The sequence below is a fragment of the Pseudophryne corroboree genome, chromosome 3 (assembly GCF_028390025.1).
Source record: "Pseudophryne corroboree isolate aPseCor3 chromosome 3, aPseCor3.hap2, whole genome shotgun sequence".
NCBI lineage: Eukaryota > Metazoa > Chordata > Amphibia > Anura > Myobatrachidae > Pseudophryne > Pseudophryne corroboree.
Genome location: NC_086446.1, coordinates 474687092 through 474701831, shown reverse-complemented (window position 1 = coordinate 474701831; position 14740 = coordinate 474687092). Strand labels below are relative to the sequence as shown.

Here is a 14740-nt window from a genome sequence, read left to right as displayed (position 1 = left end):
AGGGCTACAGGCTGGAGTTACAGGATCTCCCACCTCACTGATTCTTCAAATCAGGCTTACCAGTTTCACAGTAGGCAAGAATAACCTTACAGGACGCCATTCAGAAACTGTTAGTCCCAGGTCATTGTTCCAGTTCCACCTCATCTACACAACAAGGGATAGATACTATTCCAGCTTGTTTGTAGTACCGAAACCGGATGGTTCGGTAAGACCGATTCTGAATCTCAAATCATTGGACCCATACTTACGAGTATTCAAGTTCAAGATGGAGTCTCTGAGAGTGGTGATCTCAGGTCTGGAAGAGGATGAATTCCTAGTGTCTCTGGATATCAAGGATGCGACCTTCACATTCCGATCTGGCTGCCTCATCAGGTTTATCTACGATTTGCTCTGCAGGACTGTCACTACCAGTTTCAGGCCCTACCATTTGGTCTTTCCATGGCACCAAGGGTGTTCAACAAGGTGATGGCAGAGATGATGATGATGCTACTACACAAACAGGGAGTGAACGTAATTCCGTACCTGGACGATCTTCTGATAAAGGCTGCGTCCAGGAAGCAGTTGTTGGAGAACATTGGTCTCACAACCAGATTACTCCTGGATCATGGGTGGATTCTGAACCTGCCAAAATCTCACCTAGAACCAACGCAGAAGCTTCATTTCCTGGGAATGATACTGGACACAGAGTCTCCTTCACTTGGAAAAGACAATGGTAATCCATCGATGGTTCGGGCCGTCTTGAAGCCGACTTGAATCTCCGTACATCTATGCATCCGCCTTCTGGGGAAAATGGTGGCTTCTTACTAAGCAATTCAGTATGGAAGGTTTCATGCGAGGCCCTTCCAGCTGGATCTGTTGGACAAATGGTCCGGATCGCATCTTCACATGCACCAGAGGATTCGTCTGTCGCCAAAAGCCAGGATCTCCCTCCTGTGGTGGCTACAAACCTCTCACCTAGTGAAGGCTCGAAGGTTTGGGATTCAGAATTGGATTCTTTTAACCAATGACGCAAGCTTTAGAAGTTGGGGTGCAGTTTCAGGGAAGATGGTAAAGTCAGGTATTCGTCCTTCCAATAAACATCCTGTAGCTCAGGGCTATCTACAACGCTCTTCTGCAGGCCTCATCTCTTCTTCAGAATCAGGCCATTCAAGTCCAGTCGGACGATGTGTCAGCGGTAATGTACATAAACCTACAAGCCGGTACTAAAAGCAGGGCCGCAATGTCAGAGGTATCAAGAATTCTCCTCTGGGTGGAAATATACGCCGTGGCATTGTCGGCGATCTTAATTCCGGGAGTAGACAACTGGGAAGCGGATTTCCTCAGCATGCACGACCTGAACCCGGGAGAATGGGACGTCCACCCGGAGGTGTTGCAGTGGCTGTCACGTCTGTCGCGCTATCCACAAATCGACATGATGGCCTCTCGACTCAACAAGAAGCTCAAGTGGTATTGTTCCAGGTTGAGTGACCCACAAGCTGTAGCGGACGATGCCCTGACAACTCCGTTGGTCTACCATCTGGTGTACTTGTTTCCTCCCTTTCCTCTGATCCCAAGAATTCTCAAGACTAAAATGTGAAAGAGTTCAAGCAATTCACATTGCTCCGGACTTGCTGCGAAGGGCCTAGTATGTGGATCTTCTCGAGATGCTAATCGAAGATCCGTGGCCTCTGCCTCTTCGAGAGGATCTTCTGCAACAGGGCCCGTTCATCTGTCAAGACTTACCACGGCTACGTTTGATGGCATGGAAGTTGAACAGCTGATTCTAGCCAGGAGAGGGATTCTTGAAAAGGTCATTCCGACTTTGATCCAGGCCAGGAAGGGGGTACCGTCAAAGCATTACCATCGTATCTGGAAAAACATGTCTCTTGGTGTGAGAACAGACATTATTCCATGTTGGAAATTCATCTGGGAAGTTTCCTGCTTTTTCTGCAGTCGGGAGTTGACGTGGGCCTACGCCTAGGCTCCATAAAAGTTCAGATTTCGGCCTTTTCTATTTTCTTTCAGAAACGATTGGCTTCTGTCCCTGAGGTCAAGACGTTCTCTAAAGATGTTCTTCACATCCAGTCTCCCTTTGTGCCTCCCATGGCACCTTGGGATCTCAATTTGGTTCTGACATTCCTCCAATCGGACTGGTTTGAACCGTTACAAGAGGTAGACGTAAATTATCTTACGTGGAGGACCGTCACGCTGTTGGCCTTGGCTTCGACAAGGTGCATGTCGAAACTGGGGGCGTTGTCTCACAAGAGCTCCTACTTGATTTTCCATGAGCACAGAGCTGAACTCAGGACTCGTCAGCAATTCCTTCCTAAGGTGGTGTTGGCGTTTCACATCAACCAGCCAGTTGTGATCCCGTTGGTTACTGACACCTCTGCTACTTTAATGTCCTTGGACATTGTAAGGGCTTTGAAGGTACAGGTTGAGTCTCCCTTATCCAAAATGCTTGGGACCAGAGGTATTTTGGATATGGGATTTTTCCGTATTTTGGAATAATTGCATACCATAATGAGATATCATGGTGATGGGACCTAAATCTAAGCACAGAATGCATTTATGTTTCATATACACCTTATACACACAGCCTGAAGGTAATTTAATACAATATTTTTTATAACTTTGTGCACTAAACAAAGTGTGTCTACATTCACACAATTCATTTATGTTTCCTATACACCTTATACACACAGCCTGAAGGTCATTTAATACAATATTTTTAATAACTTTGTGTATTAAACAAAGTTTGTGTACATTGAGCCATCAAAAAACAAAGTTTTCACTATCTCACTCTCACTCAAAAAAGTCCGTATTTCGGAATATTCCGTATTTCGGAATATTTGGATATGGGATACTCAACCTGTATATGTAAAGCGAACTGCTCGTCACAGGAAATCGGACTCGCTGTTCGTTCTATATGATGCCAACAAGATTGAGTGTCCTGCTTCAAAGCAGTCAATTGCTCGCTGGATCAGGCTTACTATCCAGCATTCTTATTCCACAGCATGCTTGCCTATTTCAAAATCTGTACAGGCTCACTGTACTAGGTCAGTGGGTTCCTCTTGGGCGGCTGCCCGGGGTGTCTCGGCATTACAGCTCTGCAGAACAGCTACTTGGTCTGGTTCGAACACGTTTGCCAAGTTTTACTAGTTCTATACCTTGGCCTCTGAGGACCTTCAGGTTGGTCAGTCAGTTTTTCAGGAACCTCAGCACTCTCCCATCCTGTTTGGGAGCTTTGGTACTTCCCCATGGTACTAAATGGATTCCCAGTATCCCCTAGGACGTAAGAGACAATAGGATTTTAATTACCTACCGGTAAATCCTTTTCTCGTAGTCCGTAGGGTATACTGGGCGCCCACCCGGTGCTTCGTTCTTCCTGCACGGTTACTTGTTTAACTACTGTTGTATGGTTCAGCTGTTGCTGTTCTGGTTTTCAAGTATGGTTAGCATGGATTTCCTCTTGTTCTGGTTGTGCTGGTTCGAAATCTCACCCCTTTCCTTATCTATAGCCTTCTCTCAAAGTATGTCCGTCTCCTCGGGCACAGTTTCCTAGAATGAGTCTGGTAGGAGGGGCATAGAAGGAGGAGCCAGCACATGTTATCAAACTTCTATAGTGCACGTGCAAGTGGACCTGTCTATACCCCATGGTACTAAATGGATTCCCAGTATCCCCTACGGACTACGAGAAAAGGATTTACCGGTAGGTAATTAAAATCCTTTTTTTGTCTTTAGTATTCCCCCCGGTGGTATTTAAGTTCTTGTTGCTTGCAGTCTCCATCTGAGTAAGTGAAACCAATGTAGTAAATCACACACACAACAAAGGTATAGATCAGGTGTGGCCAACCAGTCCAAGATAGAGCCAAAAAATCTAGTCAAGCACGTCAAAGAGCCAACACAGAGCGCAACAATGGGGTGTGGCCTGCTAGACCATGCCCCTGGTATAAAATACATTTTTAAAGCTTGATCCACATTTTGAAAAAGCTGCTTCCACATAAAATAATTGAAAAAGCCAGATTCACATAATACACTTCAGTTCCCTGCTGCGTCACTCCAGCCAGCACCCTGCTGCGTCACTCCAGCCAGTTTCACCATGTATTACTGCTCCCAGCACCCTATTATGTCACCACAGCCCCTACAACTCATGCCATTGCAGCAGCCCCTCATGTGTCATCTGTTTGCCAGTAGGTGTCTCATCTCTAGTATCTTGCTCCCTCAATTCTCAGTGCTGCTCAGTTCCCTAGTGCTGCTGTGTGTCTGGTTGGAGTGCAGTGGTTTCCGGATCTATTGTGGTCACGTGATTTTTAGTGTTGGGGAGCCACATTTGATTAAAGAAAGAGCCGCATGCGGCTCAAGAGCCACTGCTGATATAGATGAATAAATCTGCCTTGCATCAAGTGAAGTCTTCTTCCCCAACAATCCCATAGGGCTTGAGAAATCCACAGCTAACATTCTCAATTTTAAACCGTAAACACCAACACATTAAACAGGCATTACTCAAAGAAACACACACCTATTGGTGTAATCTCCATGTGCATTTCAATTCAAAACCTTCAGTCACATTGAGATGAGTGAAGAAAGACTTAGGGGTATATGCAATTAGCGGCGAATCGCGGCAAATTATCGCCGTTTTTTAATTCGACACAATTCGACAGGTGAATTCCGGCAGGTGGCTTCCGGAATTCACCATATTCAATGAAAAACGGATTCGACAGTCCCGCGGGCGAAAAACGGCCGATTTGCCGGATTTTGCCGCAATTTAAAAAAACGGGGAAAAACGGGAAAAACCCGGAAAAAACTGGCGTTGGGTCCCCCCTCCAAAGCATAACCAGCCTCGGGCTCTTCGAGCTGGTCCTGGTTCTAAAAATGCGGGGGGGGGGAATTGACAGGGGATCCCCCGTATTTTTAAAACCAGCACCGGGCTCTGCGCCTGGTGCTGGTGCAAAAAATACGGGGGACAAAAAGAGTAGGGGTCCCCCGTATTTTTACACCAGCATCGGGCTCCACTAGCTGGACAGATAATGCCACAGCCGGGGGTCACTTTTATACAGTGCCTTGCGGCCGTGGCATTTAAATATCCAACTAGTCACCCCTGGCCGGGGTACCCTGGGGGAGTGGGGACCCCTTCAATCAAGGGGTCCCCCCCCCAGCCACCCAAGGGCCAGGGGTGAAGCCCGAGGCTGTGTCCCCCCCCCCCCCCCCCCCATCCAAGGGCTGCGGATGGGAGGCTGATAGCCTTGAGTAAAATGACAGAATATTGGTTTTTCCAATAGTACTACAAGTCCCCGCAAGCTGGTACTTGGAGAACCACAAGTACCAGCATGCGGGAGAAAAACGGGCCCGCTGGTACCTGTAGTACTACTGGAAAAAAAATATACCCAAATAAAAACAGGAGACACACACCGTGACAAGTACAACTTTATTACACACTGCCGACACATACATACTTACCTATGTTGACACGCCGACTGCCACAGTCTCCGACGATCCGAGGTACCTGTGAAAAAAATTAGACTCACCTCAATCCAGTGTCCGGGAGATAATCCACGTACTTGTTAAAAAAATAAAACGAACACCCGTACCATGCCGGACTGAAAGGGGTCCCATGTTAACACATCAGACCCCTTTCCCCGAATACCGGAACACCACGTGACTCCTGTCACTGAGGTCCCTTCAGCCAATCAGGAAGCGCTACTTCCGTGGCGCTCACCTGATTGGCTGTGCGCGTGTGACCTCAGACAGCGCATCGCAAAGCCTCTCCATTACTTTCAATGGGGGGAACTTTGCGGGTAGCGGTGGGGTTAACCCGCGGTCAGCCGCTGACCGCGGGTGACCTCACCGCTGACGCAAAGTTCCCACCATTGAATATAATGGAGAGGCTTTGCGATGCGCTGTCTGAGGTCAGACGCACACAGAGCCAATCAGCAGAGTGCAAGGACGTTGCACTCGCTGATTGGCTGAAGAGAAACTTCTGTGACAGCTGTCACGGGGGTGTCTGCATTCGTGGAAAGGGGTCTATGTGTCAACATGGGACCCCTTTCAGTCCGGCATGGTACGGGTGTTCGTTTATTTGTTTGCCAAGTACGAGGATTTATATCTGGACACTGGATTGAGGGGAGTATAATTATCTTTTATTTTCAGGTACCCGTGGATTCTACTTGGAGAAGAGGACCGACTGCTTCGTGTCAACATAGGTAAGTATGTGTGTGTCGGCAGTGTGTAATAAAGTTGTACTTGTCACGGTGTGTGTCTCCTGTTTTTATTTGGGTATTTTTTCCCAGTAGTACTACAGGTACCAGCGGGCCCGTTTTTCTCCCGCATGCTGGTACTTGTGGTTCTCCAAGTACCAGCTTGCGGGGAGGCTTGCTGGGACTTGTAGTACTACTGGAAAAAACAATATTCTTTCAATTTTGACAAGGCTATCAGCCCCCCATCCGCAGCCCTTGGATGGGGGGGACAGCCTCGGGCTTCACCCCTGGCCCTTGGGTGGCTTGGGGGGGACCCCTTGATTGAAGGGGTCCCCACTCCCCCAGGGTACCCCGGCCAGAGGTGACTAGTTGGATATTTAATGCCACGGCCGCAAGGCACTGTATAAAAGTGACCCCCGGCTGTGGCATTATCTGTCCAGCTAGTGGAGCCCGATGCTGGTGTATAAAATACGGGGGACCCCTACTCTTTTTGTCCCTCGTATTTTTTGCACCAGCACCAGGCGCAGAGCCCGGTGCTGGTTTTAAAAATACGGGGGATCCCCTGTCAATTTCCCCCCCCCGCATTTTTAGAACCAGGACCAGCTCGAAGAGCCCGAGGCTGGTTATGCTTTGGAGGGGGGACCCCACACCATTTTTTTTCTGAATTTTACCATTCCATCTAAAAAAAATATATATATATATTATTTAAAAAAATATATAAATAATACTTATGCCTCCAAAAAAGACAAACCAAGTACCTAATCCCTTCTAATATAAATAGATATGCTATTATCAATAAAAAAAACACAAAAAAACCCATGTTTTAATTTTTTTTTATTAGTTTCACCCACCAAAGTGTGGCGGATTGAAAATGTCGAATTTACTGTCTAAAAGCACTGTTGTCGAATTTCCAAACTTCAATTGAATACACTTTGGTCGAATTGCAGCACTTGTATCATTGCAGAAAAGTCGAATTTGACATAAGTCGAATTTCAAAAAGTCGAATTTTGAAAGTCCGTTTTTTGGACGGAAAGCACTGAATTGCATTGACGATTTTTTTTTTCGGTACGAAAAATTCCCGAAATTCAACAATTTCGGGAATTCGACCGCAATTGCATATACCCCTTAGGGGTAAGTTTACTAAAGTTTCTAAAAATGAAGTGTCGATGTTGCCCATAGCAACCAATCGGATGCTGTCTATCAACTCTCTATTATACCCTAGCACAGAGGTTTCCAAACTGTGTGCCGTGGCTCCCTGGGGTGCCTCGGGACACTTCCAGGGGTGCCCTGGGGTTGGTGGTCCAGGACCAATTCAAATTATTTATGGTCAATATAATAGGCAAAACCAGTGCTGGTGGCTGGCAGTCATAAAATATGTGGCCAAACAGAAGCGAATCTTGTCCCTCACCACATAACTGATCCTAAGGATGACATATAAACGCGATCTACTTAATGTAATATTTATTTCTACATTTCTCAATAAGAAATTTTGGCCTAGGAGTGCCATGAAAAAAATTCTGATATTCTAGGGCGCTGTGATTCAAAAAATTTAGAAACCACTGCCCTAGCAAATGATACACAATCTAATTGGTTGCTATGGACAACATCACCACTTTTCAGTTTTGGAAGCTTTAGTAAATATACACCTTTGTCTGATTCTCTCTTAAAAATGAGAGCAGAGAAGGATATAGAGCCAAGTGCCACAGAATGAAGAATCCTTTACATAAATGCAAAGAAGACAACAGTGATAATGAAGGTATGATATTCATTTTTACGAGACAATTTTAAACTTTATATAATTCACTTCCGTTCTTCTTATGCTATAAATTCTGACTGCTTAAGCATCTTCAGCTAGTGTAGAAATATTTTTTTTTGTTCTTTTGGTTAAATTCATTCGAAGCTTCAAAACAGATTGGGAACTGAAAAGGCCTCTACTCTAATCTGTTTTTATTCAAAATGTTTAATCTTCGTGACCTATCCAGTGCTAATGCTTTTTGTGTTTGTGTGTACCTCTGAAAAATGCTTTTGCATATTTTAGGTGGTAATTGTCACCCCTGGGGCTATTCAATTATCCCCGATAAACCAGCGCAGACCACTGCTTATCGGGGATGATTTTTCTCCAACAAATCCCTGAAAATAGCCCCGTTCGGCCGAAAAAACACACAGGTTTCACTGAACCAGTGTGTTTTTGGTAAAAAAAAATGTTTGTTTTTTCAGGCTACCAAATTGGTTTGCCTGGAAAAAAAAATACAGGATAAACATCTGGAAACATTGAGAAAAACGTCCGTTTTGTACTCCTTGTGTTTATTCTCTTGTAATTTAATTCCCACCTTAATTATGTTGAGTCTAAAATTTGGTTTTATTGAAATGTCAAATCATATCAAACCCTAATAACTGTCAAATATTTAATGTTAGAAAGCTTTAAAACAAGATTGATCAAGGTTTCTGATACATCGCAATGTTTCACAGTGTGAATAGAACAAGCAGGATTCTATTTATTTATTTTTTGCTTAAAAACATTAATGAAAAAACAAAAAAGGTTTTAAACAAATAAACAAAAACTTATTTTTTTTCCCAACCCTGGTCCAGCAACTTATCCTGGATTCTGTGTTTTCACGCAGAAATGTGGTATGTTTCACACGTAAAAATAAGGGTATAATTGAATAGCCTGTAGCAGAACATCATCGGGCAGAAATAGTGATAATACCCCATAATTTTGTTACAAAATTAATTGGAAGACAGTTGAATACTCCCCTATTTTGTAAGTCTCCTGTACATTATTTATTTGTGTAATGCCGCTGTATTACTCAGTGCTTGAATTAGTCACATTAGTCCCTGTCCCTTTTGAAGCTTATTTTATTTAACCTTTCTACATATAGTATCAGCATACAGGATCACATGGATGAAACCTGAGTGGGCTCAGCCCATAGCCCCAGTACTGTGGGCAGGGGCGGACTGGAGCTTACTAATTGGCTTTTGCATGTGTGAAAGTGCGCACATGGGTGTGCCGTGAGTCGGGGGGGGGGGGGGGGGGGCGTAGACTTGCTGCACACCTCCATTATTCTTGCAAAACACACTTTGGACTTGCGGCATGCCCCCATTTTCCTAGAGACATACATTTTGTGATTGGGGGGGGGACAAACCAGAAAGCCGGAAGCTGTGGGACCAGACTGGCCTACCAAACCATTGGCCCTTCTGCCATGTGTCAGAAGTGCTAGGTGGGCAGTATGTCCCTGACTGTGTGGTAGCGATGCCTTAGTACTCAAGGCTAGGAACTTATTCTTCATAGGACTCAATGTTTATATCCAAGTTTAACTCCTATTCAAGGTCCATTAGGGCTATACACAAAAATCTGCAAGATTGGGGGGAGATGATGTGCTGTTGCCAGCATTTCCATGGCATTGCAATGAAAATGACCCCTTCGAGGCTTAAATCGATCCCTATGTGTATAGAACTATCAAGTAGAACCAGAGCAGTCTTTGGTAATGTGACCGTTTCATACAGGCTCATTATAGATCGGTATCGCTATACTGGACTCCAGATTCTGTCTGTATAAGCAATAAACTGTGTGCTTATTCATACTAAATTATGCTATATAATTATCTCTGCTCTAAGCTGTCTGTATTATTGTTGTTAAATACCTTATTCTCTCCGGCTATTTTTTCTTTTCCACATCATAAACAGTGAACGTATTGTAGACCCAGCACAGGGTCTACATGTAGTGTGTGCTGCACTTGTGATTGTGTTTGACATTTGGTACATGAAGTAGGAACATAGCAATGATACAAATGTCCTTTTTTTTCTCTTCTTCACCCCCCAGATACATTGGAAAATCCGACTCCATCACAATCAGTGTTTGGAACCACAAGAAGATTCACAAGAAGCAGGGAGCTGGGTTCCTGGGCTGTGTGCGGCTTCTCTCTAACGCCATCAACCGCCTCAAGGACACCGGCTGTGAGTACATGGGACTGGAGGAAAAGCTTACCTCTTTGCTGTGTCACTGCCCTTTCATGGGAAAATATCATGTTACGGTTTTGAAATTATGGATTATAAATTGGATGATTGGAGTCTGTTCCAACAGTTTGTCCTACTGTACGTGTACTCTAGCACTAGTGACATCGATTTGTTTTGTTTATATTAAATACTACTAAAATGTGTTTTTGTTCTTTCTGTATCCAAATGCCTGAATATTATATTCAGGCATTTGGATACAGAAAGAACAATATATTACAATATTATAAAGTATAATAATATTATCAATTGTCTTCTTGTGATGCAGAATTTTTAAGTAGAAAAACATGCATCTGAGCATTTAGATGCTTTTCCGGACAGAATCACTCCTAAAGCTCTAATAAATCTCATGTGGATGAGTTCTTTGTGTCTGCCTCAGAGCTATAGACCTTATTGGTTAATGATTGGAGCAGTAATGTAACCAGGTGAGCCAGGCTGTTGAGATACAGTAGGTGGCTTAATTACCTGTTGATAGTGTTGTCTGTAGTTTGATTTATTATAACTTAGAGCAGAGGTGGGGCACCTTTTTTCTACCAAGGGCCATTTGGATATTTATAAAATCCTTCGGGGGCCATACAAAAATTATCACCTTAAGAATTACCCTGCCCTGCGCCAAAAAATGGGTGTGGCCAATTAAAATGTGACGTGATACACGTATGCCCCAATAGTGCAGTGCCAGATACACATGCCAGTGCAGTGCCAGATACACATGCCAGTGCAGTGCCAGATACACATGCCAGTGCAGTGCCAGATACACAAATGCCCCCACAGTGCCAGATACACAAATGCCCCCCCACCCCACTGTGCTGCTCACCACTGCTGCTCCTTCCGGCGGCGTGTCTCAGCTGTCAGGGTGTCATGGCAGGGAGGAAAGCGCGGCTATGTCCGGCGGCAGCGTGTAGGATCTCAAACCAGCCGCCGTTTCATGAGCCAATCAGAGCTCGCGGATCGGCAGTGGCGGCTCCTGATTGGCTGCTGGTCCGCGAGCTCTGATTGGCTCACGAACCGGCAGCTGGTTTGAGATCCTACCCGCCGCTGCTGCCGGACTTAAACGCGCTCTCCTCCCTGCCCTGATAGCTGAGACACGCTGCCGCCGGATTGAGTAGATTCTTGTAGATCGGGCAGCACAGACAGCGTAATGGTTAGCATTACTGCCTCACAGCACTTCGATTCCCACCATAGCCCTAACTGTGTGGAGTTTTTATATTCTCCCTGTGCTTGCGTGAGTTTCCTCCGGGTACTCCGGTTTCCTCCACAATCCAAAAAATATACTGGTAGGTTAATTGGCTCCCAACAAAATTAACCCTAGCTTATATATGTGTGTGTGTACATGTGGTAGGGAATATAGATTTGTAAGCTCCACTGGGGCACTGACTGATGTGAATGGCCAAATATTCTCTGTAAAGAGCTGCGGAATATGTGTGCGCTATATAAATAACTGGAAATAAATAATAAATAAAGTGTATCTGTACATCACAAAAATTATTACTGTATATTTATACACAGGACCCAAACACGGCAAGGCCACATAATACACAGTTATGTTATGACTATTGTGTAAAATGTAACACCATTATTAAATGAGAAGCTTTCCTAGCTGTGAATACCTTGACATTCTGGTAATTTCTTCTTTTTTGCAGATCAAAGGCTGGATTTATGCAAGCTTGGTCCAAATGACAACGATACAGTGCGGGGTCAGATAGTAGGTATGTGGTTAATTAGTCTCTTACTCGTTTGCATGTTCCCAGGTGGTAGTGAGACTTCCTGTCTTCACATAAACAACTGGTTAGAGAGTGAGACTCCTCACATTACTGTATTTGGCACATGAGGCGATATTTAGGAACAGTTCCTGTTAGTCTTGTCAGACATGTTGCGATGTCTGGGGACTTTCCAGGATCAAACATAACTTCAGTGTGAGAATAGAAACAGGGTCTTTCATGCGTGTTAAGGAAATACCCAAAAAATGAAAAGGGGATCCTAAATTACAACTTGTCAATATACACTGTTGGTGACCAGTCAGGCAGCTCGATAGGCCCGTCATAGCGATCTGATTTTCTACACAACCTGTTAAATGAGTCCACTTAAAAAAATCTATGGCCAAGGCCCATATAAATAAATAGTTTGCATGTTACCCCATTGGGCCAATTCAGAACTGTACACATTAGGGAGACGATATATATTTGAAAATAGTTGCAGGTGCCTTTTATCAGAGTTGCCCACACAAGTTGTTCTGAATCATCTTTTACTTAAGGGGGTTACTCACGGAGAGATCCATGCTTAAAATCTAAGCAATCTGACTAGATTGCTTAGATTTTAAGCACAGATCACTTGTGTGTAGCCCCCTCAGCGATAGCGATGCGCGGCCCTGCACATCGCTATCGCCGCTGCTAGATTGAGCCTGCATGCTGGGTGAAATGAGCGGCCCCCGTCCTCCCCCCGCATCGCTCAGCACACATCGCGCTGTGTTGCGTACGATTGTGCATAGCCCGCGGAGATGGCTGACAAATCACAGATGCGACTACTTTGTATCCAGATCTGATTGGTCCCAGAATGGTTAAAGGGACTGTAACATCAAACATTTCTTTTACTAACACGGGAATGTATATGCTAAATTATACAGAAGATTGTTGTCACCCTGTGCCAGGTATGAACACGCTGAGAGTTGTGTGTCTTTGCAGTCATACTTGTAGTAGTTACGTTTAGACTAATATACAGTTAAATTATAAACACTAGGCAAGTCTCCCTTGAATTGATGAAACTGTAACCCTGCGTGTTGTCTTTGCAGTCAGTCTTCAGTCCCGGGACCGAATAGGCACTGGAGGGCAGGTGGTAGACTGCAGTCGTCTGTTTGACAATGACTTACCTGATGGGTGAGAAAAACATGCTTTTCCTTCTTTCTTTTGTTTTTTCTTCTTTAAGTAACTTGTATGAGTAATTTGGGTTTATAGCATTATGTTTATAACGTGTTTAAGCAAGCTGTAGCGCAAAAGCTGTTTATTGTTACCTATGCAGCTCTTTCAGTTTACCAGGATCATTTTTATTGGCGCTGTAAACAAATGGTAGATTGGAGAAATCTTCTAATGATGTATAGGAACTTGTAAGAAACTAAGGTGCACATTTACTAAGCAGTGATAAGAGCGGAGAAGTGAGCCAGTGGAGTAATTGCCCCATCAACCAATCAGCAGCTCTGTATAATTTTATAGTATGCAAATTATAGATGTTACTTCAGTGCTGATTGGTTGAGGGGCAACTTCTCCACTGGCTCACGTCTCTGCTCTTATCACTACTTAGTAAATGTCCCCCTAAAACTGTAAATAAGAGTGGGTGCCAGGCAAACAGCGCTTGAAAAGAAGTGATTCCGTTGTCGGCTATGTGCTTTCTCTAGTCTACCATATAGATTAGAGACGGCTAATGCGACCCTGGTAGCAGTGGTGGGTGCGGGGACATAATGTTGGCTTTAAAGCTCTAGCAATACTTATGGGAAAGAGAAGAGTGCTTAAGGTTTCAAAGCTGTAGATGATTTAGCATTTCCTATTTCCTCCTGACAGAAAGCTGTGTTGCTCTTTCAGGTTGCTCATCACATAGGACAGTAGCTTGCAGCGATCATAATATCAAAACAAACCTCTAAAGCATCTTAAAATGTGTGTGTGTGTATATATATATATATATTGCTCAAAAAAATAAAGGGAACACTAAAATAACACATCCTAGATCTGAATGAATGAAATATTCTTATTAAATACTTTGTTCTTTACATAGTTGAATGTGCTGACAACAAAATCACACAAAAATTATCAATGGAAATCAAATTTATTAACCCATGGAGGTCTGGATTTGGAGTCACCCTCAAAATTAAAGTGGAAAAACACACTACAGGCTGATCCAACTTTGATGTAATGTCCTTAAAACAAGTCAAAATGAGGCTCAGTAGTGTGTGTGGCCTCCACGTGCCTGTATGTGCATTCATGGCAGTGGCACTGCAGCTTCTGACGTAGACTTGCTGCTCCAGTTGCAGTTTAATATTTCCTTACATGTAGTGTTGACCACAAACTGTATTTCATTTTGAGTGTATTCTTTTTTTTTTTTTTTTTTTTTACAGTTAACAGTTTTACATGCATTTTAAATTTCTATTAACTTTTCTAATACATGTTAACACGTGGTGGTTTTATTTGGTGTTTTTGTTTTGGTGTTTCTGTCACTGTGTTTATTATATTTGCTTTGTGTGCTAATGTTAGTTTACCAAGCTTTGTGTTGATGAAAGTCAGAGTCCGAGTACTGCATTCTCCACCATCCAGTTGTACCATCAGGGTTCTGTTAAAGAGTATTACATTTTTAAATACATTTACAAAATCAGAAAAAGTAATTTCGCCTCCTGTACGGTGTAAGAAATGCAGTTCAGTTTTGCAGTTGCTGGGCACTAGGTGTCTCACAAATGCAGCCCGTCCCTTATCAGTCGGTCAGAGACGTTGCTGGAAAAACAGCATGAGAACAAATCAGGGCACAACGGGGATACCGAGCTTACTCTGATCTCTGACTTTCAGCAAACCCCACCA

At 43.9% G+C, this 14740-nt stretch overlaps 1 protein-coding gene across 5 annotated transcripts in view; it reads left to right on the top strand.

The window, feature by feature from the left end:
* Positions 1-14740, top strand: part of SMURF2 (SMAD specific E3 ubiquitin protein ligase 2) — a 270295-nt gene that overhangs the window by 165644 nt on the left and 89911 nt on the right. For all 5 annotated transcript variants that reach the window (XM_063960812.1, XM_063960810.1, XM_063960809.1 and 2 more), the window contains exons 4-6: positions 9997-10130; positions 11828-11893; positions 12973-13057. In XM_063960812.1, coding sequence (XP_063816882.1) covers positions 9997-10130; positions 11828-11893; positions 12973-13057 — 285 coding nt within the window. The remainder of the gene's footprint in view (positions 1-9996; positions 10131-11827; positions 11894-12972; positions 13058-14740) is intronic.